Below are 20,396 nucleotides of genomic sequence, written 5' to 3' on the forward strand. Positions count from 1 at the left end.
CAGTGTGTCTTACACTGAACAAAGGGTATTGCAGTCTATTTTAAGAGAAAAAAAATGAAGAAACTCTGCACACTGGAACTAAGATATAGCCTCTCGTTTTGCAGAAATTGGTGTTTCCTAATGCAGTCTAACAGCTAATGGTAAATGTTTCAAAGCTCCTCGCAAGCACTCAGGGAGCTATGTGTTTGTTTACTTGCTTTTGACAAGTGAAATCTCAGAGATGTGTGAAATATACTCTGTGTCATTTAATTGGAAAGACCCCTGAGAGAGATATTTTGTCTTCCTGGAAATTTAAGCCTGGGGATAACATTTCTTCATTTTGGTATAAAGGTTTCATTTAAAAGAAGTTTTGCATTATTCAGACTGTGTCAAAGCTCATATTGCAATTTGTGCTAGCTTTGAAGATCTCCAGCACAGCAGAATGCAGTTGCTTCTCTGATTTCTTTGTCCACTTTCACTCATGTTTAATATGGCATGATAGGTGTGATGGCATCAATCTTTAGGTAGACACCTATCAAGAAATAAAACAGAGTAATAATTTTATGAGGATATATTCTCTTTGGAGAATTAATAGGACACAATGGCCTCAGCCACTGTGGTATTCAAATCTGTTCTATCAGACTAAGAATCACGAGAAGGGGAAGATGAAGGGATGGGAAGAAAAGAAGACATGTGACATTAAAATATCACTTAAAAATGCAGGGAAAGAAATGGATAATGATGTGTATTTCCTTACTCAAGGCTGTCAGTGGGATTTCTGGCCATGAAGAGTTGCAGAAGGATCTCTTAAGACTGAGTGTCGGGGCAGTAAAGCAAGAGGTGTAAGTTTGGTATAGGCAGATGCAGTGATGCATAGAGGGATACCAAGTTCTAACCTCCCATACAGAATAATGGCATCCTTGCTGTGATCCTGAAGCAATGGTCAATCAACCTGTGAAAATGACATCCCAGTGTTCAGTGTCGGTGAAAAGGCAAATCAAATATTAGGTACTAGTACAAAGGGGAAGAGGAGGAGAAGAATTCTTTCTGCTGTCTGAGAGAGCTATGTGCTGTGAGCAGTTCTGCCTATCTCAAAAGGGAAGGGCAGCAGGACTGAGTGTGAGGAATGGAGAGCTTCTGTATAATGAGCAACTGAGTAGAACACAGTGCTTCAACCCAAAAAAACAGGGGACCTTAGAAGGGGCAAAATATGACAGAGACCCATAAAGTTGTGAGTGAAATGGAGAAGAGGGTGCATAGAGATTGACCATTGCTTCTTGGACTAGGTAGGAGCTGTGTAACTCCTTCAAAGGGATGGATGTAAAACTTCAGGGAAGTGTGCAGCTGTCAGAAAAGCACTTGCTAGTTCTTAAATAGACAAAACACATCAGTCTCAGGAGAGTCTGAGAATGCACGAGAGGAGGGTACTGATGTGTGCTTGCTCTGTTCTTACGTTTCTCTGATACTGGTAGGCAGGTCTTGCATGGATCCTGTAAGGTTGTTCATAAAGGGAAGGGAATGTTGAAAAGAGAAATGGGTAAGAAGCGAGAAAAAGGAGAGAAGGGGAGAGAAATAGTGGGCATGGCACACACAATACAAATAAACATATTTAATCTGTCACAATCTGAGTTGGCTGTGTTTCTGCTCCTGAGTGCAGCAGCAAGGGCTTTGATTTGGTAGGAACTGTGGGTACTCCATGTCACCATGCTCAGTCTCTGAGAGTGCTTCTGCTGAACTTTGTGCAACTTACTCGAAGGTCTACTTTTGTTTGAACAGAAACATTTGTTCTTGCTGTCCCTGCAGGGTGTCACCCCTCATGTAAAACCTGCACTGGCAGGGGTCCTTTGTCCTGCTCTTCCTGCAACACCAGCCTGGTTCTCTCCCACAACAGCATGTGTGTGCCAGTCTGTTCCCCAGGATACTACAAGGATGACAGGCAGACCTGCAAACGTGAGTGTCTCTGCAAACCATCTCTCCTTTCCACAGTGTACTCACCAACATGTCTTCTCTTGTTCCTTTGCTTACCGTTCCTCTTGCCAGGAAGAGAAAGATTTCAAGTGCCTACAAATTCGATGTGAGTTGACAGAGGTGATTAGCTGCCTTAGAAACAGAGCCTAAAGCATGATTTAAATTTGAACACAGTTGCAGTTTTGTTAGCGACTTCAAAGACAAGAGGTTTTGGATCCCACAGTAAAAAGCTGCAGGAGGATTTGTGTAGTCTGCCTTGTTAAGCTGTCTAGGTGGTACATAGAAAAGTGGACAAAAGTACTGGTGGATTCTGGGGTTTGTGAAAACTTGACAAGCTGGTTTTAATCAATTCTTACTCAGGCAAACCCCCTCCCTGTTGCACTACCTGCCAGTACCTGCTGTGGAAGCTGTATTAAGACTGTAGGATTTATGCTACATTTTTTCCACATGTGAAGCCTTAGCAGAAACAAGAAACAGCTTGGGAGGCACAACTCCCACTGACTTCAGCTGTGATATTTTTACCTTCTAATGATCTGATACAATTGATCCGGTGTTAAGTCCAGTAATGCTTTATCCTGCTCCTGCTACCCCTTGTGAATCTCTCAAGGCTTCTCTTTTCCTTTATTATTATATGTTCACCCTGGCCCTGACATCAGTTGGGTTATTCCTCACATTATTACTGAGCTTGATGTTCCAAAATATGAAATTATATGGCCCAGGGACATAAAAAATATTAAAAATCCTGCTTGAATGGACCCACTATAATACACACACCTAAAAATGAGTGAGTGCTTAGGTGGCAGGGTTGCCGTGGACCTGAACACTCGGATTTAAGTCCTGCATGAACCTGATTTAAATTATCCTGATTTATGATAAAATAACTGTTGCACTGCACTGAGTATAGACATCAGTGTCATCCTATCTAGATGCAATTTCTTTACTGATGAAGTTCTATAGGAGGCAGCTGATGTGGTTGCCAGCTTTACCTGCTTTTTGTTGAAATTTATGGCTCTCCTGAATCTATTCTTTCCATCTTATCAGAGGAAATGGAGACACCTTGCATTAGTTTAAGGAAATACGTGGAAGACTTTGTACATTTCTTCCGCTGACAGAGCTAAAAAAAAGACTATTAAATAAGAATGAAAAAAGGAAAGTAACAAAAAAGATGAAGGGGAAAAAAAGGAAATCATGGGATTGCCACTGTCCTGGCTAATTTCTTACATACTCTACAAAATATTCACTGTTCTCACCTGCAGGATGGATTCTCTTATTGCTAACTAGACCAGAATACCTCTCTTCCTAATAAAAATACCCTTTTCTAATGAAAACTTTCCTATTGATAGTTCCTCCATCAGGACATCCTGGTAGGAGTAGGATATTGCTGAGCACTGTACCCTCAGTGCCTCAAATGCAAATAGACTTTTGCAGACAAATTCAACTACCCTAATCTCCTTATTGCAAATGGCTTTTAAAGAAGTGTATGTAATCCTTGTGGCAGGACGCTCAAGGCAAAGTGTGTTGGTGCATTGAATTTTTGTCATTCCAAGTGTCACTTGTGCCTTTTCAAGTGAAATACTGCTGATAAACCATGTAGTTATAAACTGTTCCAGGCTGCTGGAAGAATACCACTTAGAGGTAATGAAGAGTGTTTAAACAGAAGTTGACTGTTAGACTGAGAAAGTTTGGTCTCTTTTCAATGTTTATTTTAGTCGCATTGCACTTTTGAGGAACTCAGGTTTGGAAGGAACTTCAGAGAGATGCTGAGTGCGTGTATGAACTCTCAGAGATACTTTTAAACTCAGTGGCATAGTGGCTGAGGAACAGTGCAAAGCTTAATATATTGAAAATGGAATCAGGCTGATAAAACAAGCAGATAAGATTGCTTTCAAATTCAGTTTTTGCTTACTGTTCTGGCTTGTGTCCATAGGTAACCTGAGTTCTATAGCTATAGACCTCATGTGGAATGTTTTACCACACTTTTAATAGCTGGCTTTTAGTAACACTTACAAATAGTATTTCTTCCGTGTAGTATTCTTAAGCAAAATCAGACTGGCACCAGAGCATACAAAAACTGCTACTAGATCCTTTAGGTAGATATTTTGTTTGAAATCACTTGTACTTCAATAAAATACAGGCTTTCTGGGACATTTTTGAAAAAAACTGTGAAAACAAGTAGCTGTTTCAAAGGGCACTGGCTGCTTGTTTCGATGAGAGCAACATGACAGTTTTCACAGTGGCTTTGGTATTGTGAGGTTTCGTAGTTATAAAACTCAGTCTTGAATTAAAAGCATTTGAAGTGGATTTCGACAATTAGGATATCACTAAATTGGAGTTAGACAATTTGCACACCATGACATGTTTCTTCAAGTAACAGGTCTGTATTCAGCACCTGAGCTGTGGTTGCACTAAATCCTATGAGAGATTTTGTTGTTTTTTTCCCATGAAAAATGGCCAGCTATGCTTTATTCTTTAATTTAAACACCTGGGACTGTATTTTCAGAGCTTTTTTTCTCATTTATGGTAAGTATAGAATTGAGTTTAGGCAAAGATTCTGACTCTGTATGGATTTAGCAACACTCGGAGTAGTTGGCTGGGAACTGAGCGATCCCTTTTGCACACGCTGTCGTACTTGCTAGCAGGGCAGTTAGGGTTGTTTGCATAAAGCAGCCGTGTGAACCTCCATGAATTTTATGTGTGTCACTTCTGTAGTTTTGTCTAATCAGAACAAGAGCAAGCTTTCCAGTGCATAGGCAAAGGGCTACAAAATATTTTTCAGTCTTTCATAGCAAATTGTTATTGAATCTTCTGCTGTGAATTAGCCAAGAACTCTGGCATCAGCACTATTAGAACAGCCTCCCGAGAAGTTTAAATCCTGGGCATCAAAGAATTGAGTTGAAGTATTCTGAACCTTAGGACTTTGATCCCAGATTCTGTAAATCCCTGAATTATTTTTTCCTGACATCTTTATTTGCTTCCTACAGCTCCAAAATTTCACACTGTGCAAATAAAAAGGCAAAAACATTAAGTGAAATCGAATGGGCCTTTGGTCCTACCAAGGCTTGCTAAGTGCTTTGTGGCATACTCTGGTCTCCAAATTTGTGTGTTTATGAATTAAGTCTGGAATCATATGAAACAAGTTGCTTAAAGAAAATAAGAAAAACAGAGGCAGAGAAAGCTGTTATTTGGGGATCCAAATTCAATGTCAGTGTTTAATCCTGACCTCTCCAGAGGAAAGTAAGAAGCAGTGTGGGGAGACATAAGAGTCTATTCCAAGTGGAAGGAAACTTTTGACATTTTGGAGGCTGTGAAAATGAACCTAAGAAGCAAAAACTCTGAAATTTCCACAGGTGTGTCTCAAAGAGGTCAAGACAAGTATCAAGCCTACAATAATAGCTTTTTTACCTGTATAGTTGGCTGGTGCGTCAGTAATTACAGTCACTTTCTTTGTCTTTCCACAGCTTGCAACAGCCAGTGCCTGAGCTGTAAATCAGCTGCCAGCTGTACCTCTTGCAGAGATCCAACTAAGGTCCTGTTGTTTGGAGAATGCCAGTATGAGAGCTGTGCTCAGCAGTATTACCTGGATTTTTCCAGCAAGACTTGCAGAGGTGAAAAATACATTACTGGTTTTAAAAACCTCAAAACATAAGTTGCAAGCACCTTGGCTAAGAACTGGTTATATCACAGTAGGATCTGTGCAGGTGGCCTACTTTAAAAAGTATGGATGAGGGGGGAATTGTTCAGTGACAGGCTACTTGCAAGGATTTATAGGTTTTTTCTCTTTTTTGGCTGTCTGCTGTCACATACTTCAGCCTTTTAGTGAAACAAGATTATTGCAAGTTCTTCTGCTGTAAGTGATTTAGTAAGTGAGCCAGCAAACTTTTCAAGGGTCAGGCCCAGCAATTCATTTAGTCATGGGTCAGCTGAATAACAAGTGAGCTTACCAGGCTAAATCTGTTTTAGAGTGCTTGCAGGGCCTTGTGTACTTACCTGTTTCTCTCTGTCTTATTAAATACTGCATCACTGCATGGCTGCAGAAACAACAGTTTGGAGTGATTTAAAAGACATGTGACTTGAAAGTTTTCCAGAACACCCAAGGAGAATGTTCCATGAAGGAGGATAACATGTCTTTATTGCAGCTAACACCACTAAGACCAGGATATAATACAAACGACTTCTTGTTCAGTCTTCATTTGTAGATGGCTCTCTCAGTACCTGAATGGAACTTAACAGAGTAGCATCTGTCCCCTTAAAGCTGCCGTACTTCAAAGAGGTGACATTGTCTGGTGTTCAGGGTATTGGAATGAGGCAGGACTCCTGTCCTGGAATGAGGCAGGAGTCTTGTCCTGCCTTGTCTTGGATGTGCTGCGTGGACTAGAGTAGTTCTGCTCACCTCAGTGAGTCCTTGTTTCCCCTCCTCTGGCTCACCAGCCAAGCATATCTGTCATTAATTGCTTATGTGGATCTTTTATGTGCCACTATGAAACAAACAGTAGTGTTGGCAGTCTGAGTTGTCCTTAGGCACATGTGCAGGGTTGGGACTCTGCTGAAGACCGGAGGGGAGACAGTACAAGAGCATGTGAAGGCAGATCTGATCCCAGCTGGGTCCAGTGTGTTGCTTGCCAGTGGGCTTGCCAGAGGGATGTTTGGACTGTGAGACAATGATTTCATTTTCTTTTAGTCAGAATCATTTGAAAGCACGAGATTGATAAAGCAGGGTGGGTAATTGCTAATGAGCAACAAACTCAGTGCTGGCAGAAAAGGAGAACTACTACTTATGAGACAGTCAGGCTTTATGGGAAACAAAACCATGCCAGTGTTAGAAGATCTGAATGCTGAATAAGAGCCAAGCCTACTCAAATTCAACATAGACCATATTAAGTCCAAGGGGGGGGGGAAAAACCCCACTCTATCTTGAGTTGTAATAAATCACTGAGTACAAATCATGCTTGCTTTATTTTTTAGTGTCTCTTTAAAAGTTTTTACTGTGCTCTTTGCTCCTAGGACTTACATTCCCATAACTTGTAGACAGCGAGTGCTAAGCACATGTACCTGGTGAGCACCCACGAAAGGGCTGCCCTGCATTCACTTTTTTATCTTCCAGAGTGTGACTGGAGCTGTAATGCTTGTAAAGGTCCCCAGAAGACCGATTGCCTGCAGTGTATGGAGGGCTATGTTCTCCATGATGGAACTTGTGTGGAACAGTGCCCCGCAGCTTTCTACAAGGAATCAGACACATGCCAGAGTGAGTTCTTCTGGAATGTAACTTCTAATCACTGCTGACAACATGTTTCCCTCTTTGTCTCCGGTTTGTGTGCACATCCTGCAGTCAGGAGGCACACTGTAACTTCAGATCCCTTACTGCCCTCCAGCAAACACAGGCCGTAGAGCTGTGGTTCCTGCGAGGTCTTACAGCACAGTGCAGATAGCAGCATTGAGCTTAACTCTTTCTATATGACTTTCAGGATGTGATGAACACTGCCTTCAGTGTCACCAGCCAGATGAGTGCAGCCTTTGTGAAGCCCCGTTTTTCCTCTTGGATGCTCGTTGTGTTCATGAATGCGGGAAGCGATATTATGCAGATCTTGCACAGCAAAAGTGCACAGGTAAGCAAAGTCAGTGTCATGTGATGGAGAGGGACCAGGATTGTAGTTTATGTTCTATGTGCTGCTTTTTTTCTGCAAGGCTGAGGTGAAGAGGAATTGCTTAAATGCTGTGTTAAATTTGCTGTTGAGGTGATGCATTCACCTGAGAATTAGTTAACAGTCTGTGTCTGCATTTGGACGTGCCTAATTCTGGAGGAATGAGATGCAGTGTAGATAAGCTACTGGTGTGTGTGCATGTGTGTACATGCTGTATACAAAAAACCCCCCACGATACTAAACCCATCTTTTTAGAAAGGTTTCAATTGTATTTGTGGGTTTACAGACTGTATAGGTCTTGAATTTGTATTTGGAGTACTTTTTTCAAATTGGTATAACAGTTACTTAAAACCTTTTGTTTCTTCCATTTGGAAGATCATCTCAGGTTGTCTGTAGTCAATGGGAAACAGTGATCAAATGAGGAGGGAACTTCTTAACAACTCTTTTATCTCAACTCTTTGCCCTTTGTTTTTGATTATTTTTGACAGGTAGGTAAGACACAAATAGCAGTGGTGTTTCTGTTCTGACCTCCGGGACAGCTCTGAGCACCAGCAGCTGCATTGTTTTTGCAGTGTCTCAATGGAGTTGTGCTTTCCATTCAATTCAGCTTGTCCTTCTGGATGCTTGGAGTGTGACAGTGACAACCTGTGCCACCTCTGTGACAGCACAACGTTTCTGAAGAATAAGATTTGTGTTTCCGCCTGTGGCCAGGGTTTCTATGGCAATGTGTGGACCAGAGAGTGTGAAGAAGGTGAGTGTCTTTGATGACAAAGCAAACAAGCTGACAGATTTCCAGCAGATTTTAAGGCCCAAAATAGCCTTCATTCGGTGGCATTTTTGGAATTCACTTTTGTGCAGTTTCATATGGACTGTTGAAAGCTGACAATCATTTTTCTCCAACATTTTTGTTGAATAAAATACGCATGTATGTGATTTTCTACGTGAAGTTATTTACTTAGGTATGGAGGCACGTCTTTCCAATCACAATATCATAAGGGGAGATCCCTTACTAAATCACCTGTACTTTTTTTGGTTCTAGATGAAGATTTAGTAGTCTGTCTGCAGGCCAGGCCAACGTGTGTTGGCTTTCAGTTTTGTGATGGGGAGCTCAACATGGGAAGCGACTTGTCCAAGCCTCTCAAAATCATAGTGGAGATTGGGATGAATTGCAGTTCTTCTTGAAATGGTGGTTGTCCACCTAGGTCAGTGATGAACAGGGCATTATGAAGGTCAGATTTGTTATCCAAAAGATGATAGTGACAGACAAGAGGCTAACATAACCCATGGCTGTAATTCATCCAGTAACACTTTTTCCTTCTTTCTTTTTAGCCAGCAAGCATCCCTCAAGCTTCCGTGTGAGCAGTACCCTCACAGTAGGAATTGGTGGGGTAAAGCCCCTAGACCTTTCCTTACTGGGTGTGCATGGTTTGGATGGTGACACAGGACAGCTCTTGTTCCATATTGACAGCACTCCCTCCAATGGCAAACTGGTGATGGTGGTGAAAGGGAGAGAAGTGCAGCTGAGCAAAGGTGACAACTTCAGCTACAAGGATGTGAAGGAGAAGAGAGTCCGCTTTGTGCACAGCAAGGAGGAGCCCAGGTGACTGTGTTGAAACTCTTTTCAGAGCTCTTGCCTTAAAAAATGTTGATATATCTTGAGAACAGATATTTCCTTGTTCCTTGGAAACATTCTTACTGTGAAGCACACGTCTCGCTGCTGTTAAATACCTTACCAATGTGCTTATCTGCACCATAGTATAAATGATAGTACAAAACCTCCCTATTTATGGTATAAGAGGACACTGTGATCTGGCTACCAAACCTATTGTGCTTTGGGGGTGCAGGAGTCTATCTCGTCTCTGGGATGCTCTAAGGGGAGCTTAAAACTGGGGTATTAGTTTGGTTTTTACATCAATTTCCTGATACTGCCAGAAAGATACTCAAATGATGTCACCGCTATGCTCTGTGGTATAATCTGCATCCAGCCATTACTTCTTTGCCTACAACATGAACTCTGTTATTGTCCTGGGATAATTAGGGCTGACGAGTAGCTGGCAGTGCTTACATTACAAGCATGATGCAAGGAAGCGGATTTTTCCCACTGCCAGGCAATAAGCCAATCATCCTGCCAAATTTCACACTTGGTTCCATCACCACAAAGCCTTGGGACTACTCTGATATCAGCGGTATTGTTCCCCATTTCTGCCTATATATATCAGGGTGTTCTTTTGTCTGTTGTTTTCAAGAAGGCTTTCAGGGTGTCCTTCTGATGCTAAGGATTAGCTCATGTTCACTAGACTTAAGGCATGTTCCTCATCATACTTTTTTTTCTGTCTGCCTGGTAGTCACAGTGAAGTGTCAGGATCTTGTCTTGAGAAACAGCTACTTGATGTTCAAGGTTATTGGGTGGCATTATTGAAAAGGAGCAAAAATGCTGCGAAGTGGGAGCTTATGTTCTGAAGCCAGATAAGTGACATTTTTCTGTAGCAGCAATTAGCTGACATTTAGAACCTGTACTTTTATCTTGGAGGTGCCATCCTATGTGCATAACATTAGTTAAAGGGAAATGGGAGTATGTTATTACATAGTTAGAGGTATTTTATTACTTATTGTGACTGTTCTGAATCTTCACGAAAAAGTACTATAAAAACATAATTGAAAAAACTTGAGACAAAGCTTCTGTCACTAAGCAGTCATTTTTGCTGAATATATAATGCTTTCATCAGAATTGAGTCCTGCAAGAGCACTTCATTTATTTATATTATCTTATATTTTGGCTTGCTGGGGACTTGTTTAGGAAAGGACAGTTTTCCTTGAAGGTCAGCAATCAACAAGTCTTCTCCCATCCTGAGGTGGTGAACGTTCAAGCATTTTCAACACAGGTAATGTAACAAAGCTTGGAAACAGCTACAAATTTTGTACCATTTGCAGCCCTGGTTTCTTGCAGTGATAACAAAATAACTGGGTGGAATCTGAGCTGGTGTTCAGGTCAGGCAAATTAGACTCAACTCTCACTTAATTGAGAGACAGGCAAGATTCTCATGGAAGAGCTGGACTTGGGGTAAGTGACTGAAGAAGTTGGCCCATGTAATTTCACTTGTGTGGGGTGTAGCTGTGCAGTCATTGAGCAATTATCAGGGAGGGCTAAGGAGTCCCTACTGTTTAAATTATTCTTTGGATCTGTGGATGGTCTAGTTCAGTCTCTTGCTGTAGGGCAATTGAACGATGATTGATCGCTATGGTAGGGATGCTTTGACAGTCAAGAGCATTTACTTAAATGCCTTCTCTGTTCTAGGGCAGCTGGGAATTAAATCAGCATGAGCTATTTAAACTGCTCACTGCTTCTAGGCAAGTTGATGCTACTGTCAAGAGTCCATAACTCTCATATTATTGTTATTTAAAGTTTGTAGCATGATACTGTGGAGAGGCCTCACTCAAGAGATTGGCTTTGGTGAGGCCACACCTCAAATACTGTGTCTAGTTTTGGGCCCCTCTCTATAAGAAGGACATTGAGGTGCTGGAGAGAATCCAGAGATGGGCTACCAAGCTAGTAAAGGATTTGGATCACGTCTTATGTGAGGAAAGGCTGAAGGATCTGGAGCTGTTCAGCCTGGAGAAAGGAAGGCTCAGGGGAGACCTTATTCACCTGAAAGCAAGTTGTAGCAAGGCAGGAGTCAGTCTGTTCTCCCTAGTGATAAGCAATAGAACAAGAGAAAACAGCCTCAAGTTGTGCCAGGGGAGGTTCAGGCTGGATATGAGGAGGAATTTCTTCACTGACAGGGTTGTCAGGCACTGGAACAAGAAGGTGCTGGAGTCACCGTCCCTGGAAGTGTTTAAGAGACGGGTGGATGTTGCACTTAGGGAAATAGTCTAGTGGTTGATAGGGCTGGGACAAAGGCTGGACTCGATCTTAAACGTCTCTTCCAGCTGAAATGATTCTGTGATTCTGTGATTCTGAGAGATGTATACAGATAGTACATTTAGGCTCTCTAAAAGATAAGGGATGAAGAGATGTACAATACACACATTAAAGAAGACACAATATTACAGAAAGGAACAGTTGTTCACATCCCTCTAGACAGACTTTGATTCCCACTCAAGCTCCAGGGCTTCCTCTGAGGCTGCTGCCAGGACACTGAATGTGCTGGAGCTGCCTGGCCCAGCCTCCCACTTGCTGCTGGTCACCCTGGCAGTGAGTTCACCATGGACTGACTTTGATGGGGTACAGGTTTGTAAAGAGGCCTTGCAGCCTGCACTGAGCTTTTTCCATTGTCAAACTGTCCAGTTGAACATTCAATTGGATAGCTTTGGTTGAACTGATTATGGCTATTTGGCATGTTCTAGACCTTCAAAAGTACAAATGAAAGTCTACTACTCTTAAGGCCCATTTACATCCTCAGAGAGGCATTAAATGGCCTGATCAAACTGAAACTGGAAATCTAGCTATCATCCTTTCTCTTTTAGCGCTGACTCCTTCCTGCCCGAAGCCTGACTCAGCATCTATCCTCACAACAAGTAATTTAAGAACTGCATTTCTTTTAATCATTGCAGTGGTAGATGAGCTTGTGTCTGAAGGTGCTGGTTCCATTCTGTGCTTCATGCTGGGTGCAGTCGAAATATAGCCAGCAGCTCAAGAACATAGTGAGCTCCTGACTTGCTCACTGTGCTGGTGGGGCTGTCGGGGGGTCTCCAGTTTGATGTATTTAGTGTTCCATATAGGAAACAATTCCTCCAAAGATGGATAATTTCTGTGCTTCTCTGGCCATCTTGAGACTTTGCACTGCTTGTCTTTTCTAGATTGGGATCCTGCTTCAGAGTTACAAATTACAGTTTCTTTTAATTGCACTTTGTTGCATTTAATCTTTGTATTCCATATTGGTAATTCCAGAACTACTAGAAATTTAAGGTGTAGTTTGTTCTTTAGTGCAAGACAAACTGTGGATTTTGATCCTGTTGCATGTGTATTGATTCTGACTGGTGCTGAAATCTTTGCTCAGTCTAATCTCTTGTTTACCTCAGTAGGACGTTCACCTAAGTAAGGAGCGGCAGTCACTGCCTCAGAATACGTAAGTGAGGTGTAATAATAGGAATTTTGCCTGCCAATCCTAAATAACCCTGATAAGTTGTTGTACACAGATGAGATGGCAGCAGTTACCTCTCTGATGAATGTTCCCAGGGCTTTGACTTTGTCTCTGTGGGATCATCTCCCTCCTGAGGCAATGGATTACCGATGGTAAATGATGTTCATGGGGATCAATAGAGACTGCGGATTTAATCTTTCGTGATGACAAAGAGCTAGACAAGTAATTTCAACCAGCAGAAATGTGAACTCTAGCTGATCTTCATTCTAGTATGAATAAGGCTGTGTGGGGTCCTTGAAAATAAATAAATAGTGGTGCTGGTAAGACCCAGTTTTGCTGACTTTGAGAGGTGCTTTATCAGTTTGAGACAAACAAAAGCAGATCCTTAAGTGTTAGTTGATTCACTCATTCATACTTAAATGCATTAATTCAAGCTTTTGCCTCTCTATTTCGCTCACTGCTATTAGTAACCTGTGTAGATTATTCTTCCTCTCCTGGCATTTTTCCTTGCTCCTTTCTTTTCCTCTCTGCAATTTATTTTAAGCAGATAACCTGGGCACACAGATTGTGTGGGGTCTTACTCTCAGGCATCAGTGCTCTGAAAGATGTTGTAGCTGTAGGTTATACCCAGGGAGAGCGCAGTGTGTGTCCATCCTCAGCCCACCCTAAACGAATTATTCACAGACATAAGTCTTCGGCATCTGAGGTACCTGGTTCCAGCTGGGACTGTGGACATGCATATAACATGCAGACCTTCCAAGATAGCTGGGGGTTCATGTTTCCATTTGAATTTCTATGGGTGGTAGTAAGGCAAAGCTGTGTCCCTTGTCTCTTACCTGAGCAGGCAACAACAGGCACAACGGCTCTAGCTGATAATTAAATTGCTTTCTATATAAATTTCATAATTTTTTTCCTTTCCCAAGCTTGCTGTGGCATGAGAATCTGTCTAAACTGCTAGATAGTCTTAGATCTGCCTGCTGAGGGGGAAAGCAGAGTGAATGATTTTCTGATGCTAGAAATAGGATATTTCCAGGAATGAAGTGAGCTAATTTCCTTAACCCCACATTTTTTGTTCCAGACTTTGATTATGATCAAATTGCTAAGGTTTAGCAAATACCTAAGAGCTGCTTTTGTGTTTCAGGCCCCCTATGTGTTCAGAAATGAGGCCCTTCTTGTGCACAGAGGGGAAATTGGAACTATAACAGAACTGTTGCTTGGTGTGAGAGACAGTGACAATCCTCAGGACGTTGTGCTGATGCTTTTAGAGCCTCCACATCATGGGCGGCTGATCACACCTCCTGGAGACACAGCTTCTGCAGTCCACATATTCCACTTGGATGACCTTGCCAGCGGGCTGCTGCGTTATGCTCACGATGGTTCTGACACCCAGGATGATGCAGTTGTCTTGCAAGTGAGCGATGGGTACCACTTCCAGAACATCCTGTTCCACATAAAGATTGCTCCTAAGGTATGTGCTGTGACATAAACCCTCGCAGGCAAATTAGAAGTCTGGAGAAGTATCACTGTGTCCCTGAGGTGTCACTAATCCTGCACTACTGATGGGCTGTGGTCAGAGGCAGCAGAAAGCAGTGGATTGATTGAGTTTTGGAGGTCACCTGAATTTTTGTTTTGCAATGAGAATGGTTCAGCTCAAGTTGTGCAGCTTTGACAATTCAATGTCCGTAGATAAAAGGTGAGATTTTGCACTGCTAAGGGCAGCAGATTGGAGAATGAGTGGATGGTGAGGAGAGAGGGCTGATGAGACAGGCAAACCAGTCACTGTGCTGATGGTGTCAGGAGAAGGATTGTACGTGAACAAAACAGCTTGACTAGTAAGATGTATCACTGGTACTTTGGTGCTGGTGGTGTCTTCCAAGGTCAGGGGCTTTGCTGTTCACTCATCATTGCTCCATCGAAATCTTTCACTTGATGCATCTTTCTGTTTGGTAGCTTCCCTAAGGGCACAGATACAAAAAAATCTGAATTTATTAACAGCTATTATAATTTTTGTTTCTTACTTTTGTTGCAGTTAATAATGAAATAATAGTTGCATTTGGATATGAAGTGGCACTTTGTGTTCCATTTGATAGAGACTGCGGCAGCAAAAGTAGAAACAGTGGTGCTTGTCCATGTGTTTATGAAACAAACCTCAGCCAAACAAAGCATGAAATACTTACAGTATGTGTGGTGGAGCCTTGAAAAAAATCAAGTTGCTGAAATGTTTGCAAGCATTTCAGTTCTGATTTTGTAATAAAACAGAAGGGAAAAAAGCTGAAAAATTCCTTATCACTTGGTTAATGTGAAAGAGTAATGAAAAACAGAGCTCTCAGAGAAGTCCACTGTTTGCATCTCAGAATTACACAATCTTTAAGTGCTTCCACTCTGTGGAAAGGAGTTAGGAGGAGATGATATTATCACTCTCTCATCTTAGATGTCTTTCAGAGCAACTTGGCTGTGAAAATTCTAAGTAAGGTTTACAAGCATTACATGCATCTGTGTAGTTAGCTGAAGGAGCAACTGATCCCATTTGGACCCTCCAGGTGCTCATAAAGCTGTGGTAGTAATTAATGATAATTAATGATAATTAGCGACATGATTCACACACCAGTCTGGGAATGAAAAAGGAGTTGCTTCCAAGGCTGGTGCTGAGTTATTAGACTCCTTGAATAAGAGAGCCTTGCTTGTGGTTTCTTTACCCAGGACACTGATGTGGCCCTAAGGAACCTGTCTAGGATCAGAGGGACTGCAGAAATGCTTGGACACCACTCTGTGGTGTTTGTAGCACTTTTTTTTAATTGCTATTGATTAAGCAGGTTCTTATAAATGCCAGTGAGAGTGAGTTGCTGAGTATAGTTTCTTTTATTAGCCAGTTTTGTGCTGCCTTGTCTCTCATTGTCTTTCCAAGTCTCTCTGTACAGTGCTTGGCTACAGAGAAGAATGAAGGTGGTGACAGAGGTGAAAGAACAGCTTTTAGTATGAGGGGAGAGCTGGCAGATACTCATCTGCTGCCTCACCCTAATTATCAACTTTGTGGAGTAGCCTTGGGAGCTGAAATGCATGCAGGGTTTGTTTCTGAGAAGGTGCTGTTGAGAGACACGTGCAAAGATGCCTGGGTTTTTAACTTGGTTTACATCCAAGGATTGCTAAAGAACCAGCTAGTATCTTGGCTGGAGATGTGGGACTTCAGGGCGTGGATTTTTAACTGTGTTACTTAACTGAGCGCACGGAGCTTGTTTTATATCTTTATCAATTATCTGGGTGAGGGAATCATGAGTACTCTCAGACATTTTGCAGATGACATCAAGTTGGATGGTAGTATTGAAATGCTTGAGAGCAGGAAGACCCTTCAGAGGGACAGAGTGCATCGACGGGCCAAGGCCAGTTGTACAAGGTTCAACAAGGCTAAGTACCAGGTCCTGCACTTGGGTCACACCAACCCCGTGCAATGCTGCAGGGTTGGGACAGAGTGGCTGGAAAGCTGCCCAGAGGTAAAGGACCTGGAGGAGCTGGTCAACAGCCAGCTGAATGTGAGCCAGCACTGTGCACAGGTAGGCAAAAAGGCCAATGGCTTCCTGGCTTGTATCAGCACTAGTGTGGTCAACAGGACCAGGGCAGTGATCATCCCCTTGTGCTGGGCACTGGTGAGTCTGCACCTCTAGTGCTATGTTCAGTGCTGGGCCTCCCACTCCAAGAGGGACATCGAGCGGCTGGAGTGTGTCCAGAGACAGGCACTGGACCTGGGGAAGCATCGGGAGCACAAGTCTGATAGGAAGTGGCTGAGGGACTGGAGTGTGTTCAGCTTGGAGAAGAGGAAGCTGAAGGAAGACGATCACTCTGCAACTCCCTGACAGGAGACTGTGGCCAGCGGTCTCTTTTCTAAAATAACAAGCAATAGGATGAAAAGAAAAAACCTCAAATTGCACCAGGGGAGGTTTAGATTGGAGATTAGGGACAGTTTCTTCCTCGAAGAAAGGGTTGTCAAGCCCTGGCACAGGCTGCCCAGGAAGGTGGTGGAGTCCACATCACTGGAGGGATTCCAAAGCCCTGGGGCTGAGCATTTAGTGGTGGCCGTGGCAGGACTGGATTAATGGTTAGGCTCAATGAGCTTAAAGGTCCATTCCAATTTGAATCATTCTATGATTCCATGATTCTGTAATGTGCTGCTGGGTGGTTTTATATAGTAAGTCCTGATGTGAAAGGACGTTTCTAGGATTCCTATTCAGTGAGCACAGACAATATGATTCTCAGACATTAATCCGTAGGAGCACTGTGGTGGAAATGTAAATGAGGGACAATATAACCTTTCAGTTACTATGAATTGGAGGGGTTTGTTTCTTCACAACATATATGCCTTGTTTTCTGCAAGGTGCTTTTTTTAGTCCCTTTAGTTGCTAACATGCTAGCATGCTTTTCCCAAATTGCCTCCATCCAAACACTTTGTTTGACCTGCTGCAGTCTGAACAGCTGGCCTCTATTTTGAGAGCTCTGAATAATGTTTTGCACTGCTGTATGTTTTTGTAGATGTTCTCTAACAATTATAGCCTCTGTGAAGTTAATTTGAGACCTACTGGTGCTCCATTTTTGGCAGAGCAACACCAATGGTGCTCCAATGGGGACTAAGGACCTCATGCCCTAGAAAATATGATCATAGGCTATGTACTGTAAGTCAGAAGAGGTCAGTCCTACCCACATGTGATCTGCCCATTGCTGCTGGGATGTGGAAGACTTTCTTTTCTGAAAGGCTAGGGTAATGCAGAAAAAAGACAGAGATGTTTATTTAAGGGGTGTGTTGGACGTCTAGAGGAGATCCAGCTAAGGCAAGTCTCCCAGATATTTGCAGGGCACTGCACCTTGCCTTACCTGAGAGTAAGTAGCTGAAGCATGGACCAGGGAGCATGTTAGCATCCCCAGGCTGTCTGAAACACTTTTCCTGTGCTGTGATTCGTTCCCACAGTTTGCTTACTGTCTGCTCAGATATCAGTAAAAAAAATAGATGTAATGTGATTCTAGCTGTTTTGTTGAACACAAGGTGAACACTCAACTCACACAATAGCTTGTTTGTAAACACATTTTTAAAAAGATTGCCAAGCAAAAAGAGCTGTCTCACAAATGTGTTCTTAATCACAAGCAGGATCACAGCATCAAAGCCAGGCAGAAACGACATTACAAAATGCCAGTCTGGTTTAATGTGTCCAATGAAGGAACTTTCAACCATTTATTTAACAAAAAGCTGGTAAATGATTTTGTTTATAGCAAAATCATGAGCTTGTTCTTAATTAGCATTCACTTAGAAATGTTTTCTTTTTCATACAGTGCATTGTGCCTGTCATTCTAGTGTGGCTGCTCTCTCTTTTCTCTCCATATACAATAAATCCAGGGACCTTTCTGACCTTTTTAGTAGTATTTCCCATTCCAGGGTTATGCTTTGCTAGGCCTTTGTGTGTCACGGTATGATCAATTTGATAAGGTCAGAGTAAAGTTATCATAGATATTGGCAGGGTTCTCTTGGCTGGCACAGGGTCTGGTTTTCTTCTTCACTATTCTTTAAAAAAGGAATTCTTGACCTTACATAGTCTAAGATCATGCAACATTTAAAAATCAATACTGTGCAAAATAAGTGTAGTACAAATTAAATGTGCGAATATTGCACAGCAGATGTCAACATGGAGGTGAGGAATCATCCTTTAATGTGATTCTTTTCCACAAACATCTTTTCATCTTTACTGGCTCATGAAGTTCAACAAGGACAAGTGCAGAGTCCCACAACTGGGAAAGAACAACCCCATGCACCAGGACAGGCTGGTGGTAAAACTACTGGAGAGCAGCTCTGCAGAGAGAGACCTGGGAGTCCTGATTGATAATAAGCTAAACATGAGCCAGCAATGTACCCTCGTGGCCAAGAAGGCCAATGGCATCCTGGGATGCATCAAGAAGAATGTGGCCAGCAGGTCGAGGAAGATTTTTCTCCCCCTCTACTCTGCCCTGGTGAGGCCTCATCTGGAGTTCTGTGTCCAGTTCTGGGCTCCTCAGCTCAAGAGGGACAGAGAACTTCTGGAGAGAGTCCAACACAGGGCCACCAAGATGATCGGGGGACTGGAACATCTTCCATACGAGGAAAGGCTGTGGGAACTGGGGCTGTTTAGTCTGGAGGAGACTGAGGGGAGATCTTATTAACATTTACAAACATCTAAAGGGTGGGTGTCAGGAGGTTGGGACATCCCTTTTTTCTATAGTAGCTAGCAACAGGACAAGGGGTAATGGGATGAAGCTGGAACACAAAAAGTTCCACTTAAATATAAGAAAAAACTATTTCAGTGTTCAGGTGAGGGAGCCCTGGCACAGGCTGCCCAGAGGGGTTGTGGAGTCTCCTTCCTTGGAGGTCTTCAAGACCCACCTGGACATGTTCCTATGCGACCTGATCTAGGTCAACCTGCTTCTGCAGGGGGGTTGGACTAGATGATCTCTAAAGGTCCCTTCCAACCCCTACCATTCTATGATTCTATGTTTCAGATTGAGAATATAATAATGATTTGTTTATCAGTTTGAGGGTGACATATGATTATGCAGAGTAGTAAATAAGGAGGAAAATATCAGTTCTGTGGAACAGTGAGGATTTTGACCGATTATACAGTTCACCACAGCCAGTTTCAAGGTGAATCTGCAGAAACCAATAACAGAAGTCACATTTACAGCAACTGGACTTATAAGAAAGAACCATGGTGCCGAAGAAGTCACAGTGATTGTGTTGGCCTATCCAGCAGATCGTGAACTAACAAAGTAATTTAGAGCCAAAAAGGGCTAATAAAACCTTTGAATACCAGAGTATTGTTACTGAAGTATATCAAAAAGGTCGTGAAACTATTATTGCATCCAGTCCTGACATCCACATTTGAAGAAACTTGAATGAATATTGGATAAGTATTTATTTGGGGGAAAAAAGAGCCAGATGAATAATCTGAATGTTAGAAAACCCCCAAAGTAGTGAAAGACTTTGAGAGATGCTCAGGCAGATCTCAGTTTTACAAAAGTGGTTAAGGGATTACTTGACCATGAAGATATTTCATCTAAAATACATTTGATATTCCTGCACATATATTCTTTTCTGGCAAAACAAGAAGCAGTGTGGTTTTGGTACGGTATTTGCTAAGTGAAATTTTTCTAGCTAATTTCTGAATGTTAAACTGCTTCTGTTCAAGCAAAGAATTGAAAACTGCTGTAGTTCATTTTTCTGGCAAAGTTTAGCATTTGCATACCCTTAAGTTCAATTTGCCTTCATCATGTAGAAGAGCATGAGGTTGGTCTTGAACCTGGATTTGCTCACAGAGAGGTGATAAGAGTTACAGATGTGTTTAAATATAGTGGCGTTGCTGTAGAGGAGTACTTTTGAATGGGTAAGAAGCTGTTGAAAGGTGTGTGTTTCTAGAAATGAAAGGAAGAGACATGAGAAAAAATGTGGATCCAATCAAACTAGGGTAGTAGGCTGGGGACTTTTTTTTCAGTTGTTGATAGCAGTGAATTTTCCACTATGCCATAAAGATAAATTCTGTCAAGATATGTCAAAAGTCAAGCAGAGAGAGAATAAGGATGGTGGTAAAAGACAAAATAAAGTCAGCAACAGGAACTTAGAAACGTTGGAGGACAAGGTCAGTTCTACAGGGGGAGAACTGAGTCCAAGGGATATAGATGAAGGATGCACAACTGTTTCTTGAAGCAGACAAACAGATTTGAA

General features: G+C 42.3%; 1 protein-coding gene across 1 annotated transcript in view; it reads left to right on the top strand.

The window, feature by feature from the left end:
- Positions 1 to 20,396, top strand: part of FRAS1 (Fraser extracellular matrix complex subunit 1) — a 173,793-nt gene that overhangs the window by 100,006 nt on the left and 53,391 nt on the right. The window contains exons 21-28 of the mRNA XM_061992064.1: positions 1,783 to 1,929; positions 5,406 to 5,552; positions 7,049 to 7,189; positions 7,410 to 7,550; positions 8,194 to 8,337; positions 8,916 to 9,186; positions 10,384 to 10,468; positions 13,809 to 14,135. Coding sequence (XP_061848048.1) covers positions 1,783 to 1,929; positions 5,406 to 5,552; positions 7,049 to 7,189; positions 7,410 to 7,550; positions 8,194 to 8,337; positions 8,916 to 9,186; positions 10,384 to 10,468; positions 13,809 to 14,135 — 1,403 coding nt within the window. The remainder of the gene's footprint in view (positions 1 to 1,782; positions 1,930 to 5,405; positions 5,553 to 7,048; positions 7,190 to 7,409; positions 7,551 to 8,193; positions 8,338 to 8,915; positions 9,187 to 10,383; positions 10,469 to 13,808; positions 14,136 to 20,396) is intronic.

Source organism: Colius striatus, chromosome 3 (assembly GCF_028858725.1).
Source record: "Colius striatus isolate bColStr4 chromosome 3, bColStr4.1.hap1, whole genome shotgun sequence".
Taxonomy (NCBI): domain Eukaryota; kingdom Metazoa; phylum Chordata; class Aves; order Coliiformes; family Coliidae; genus Colius; species Colius striatus.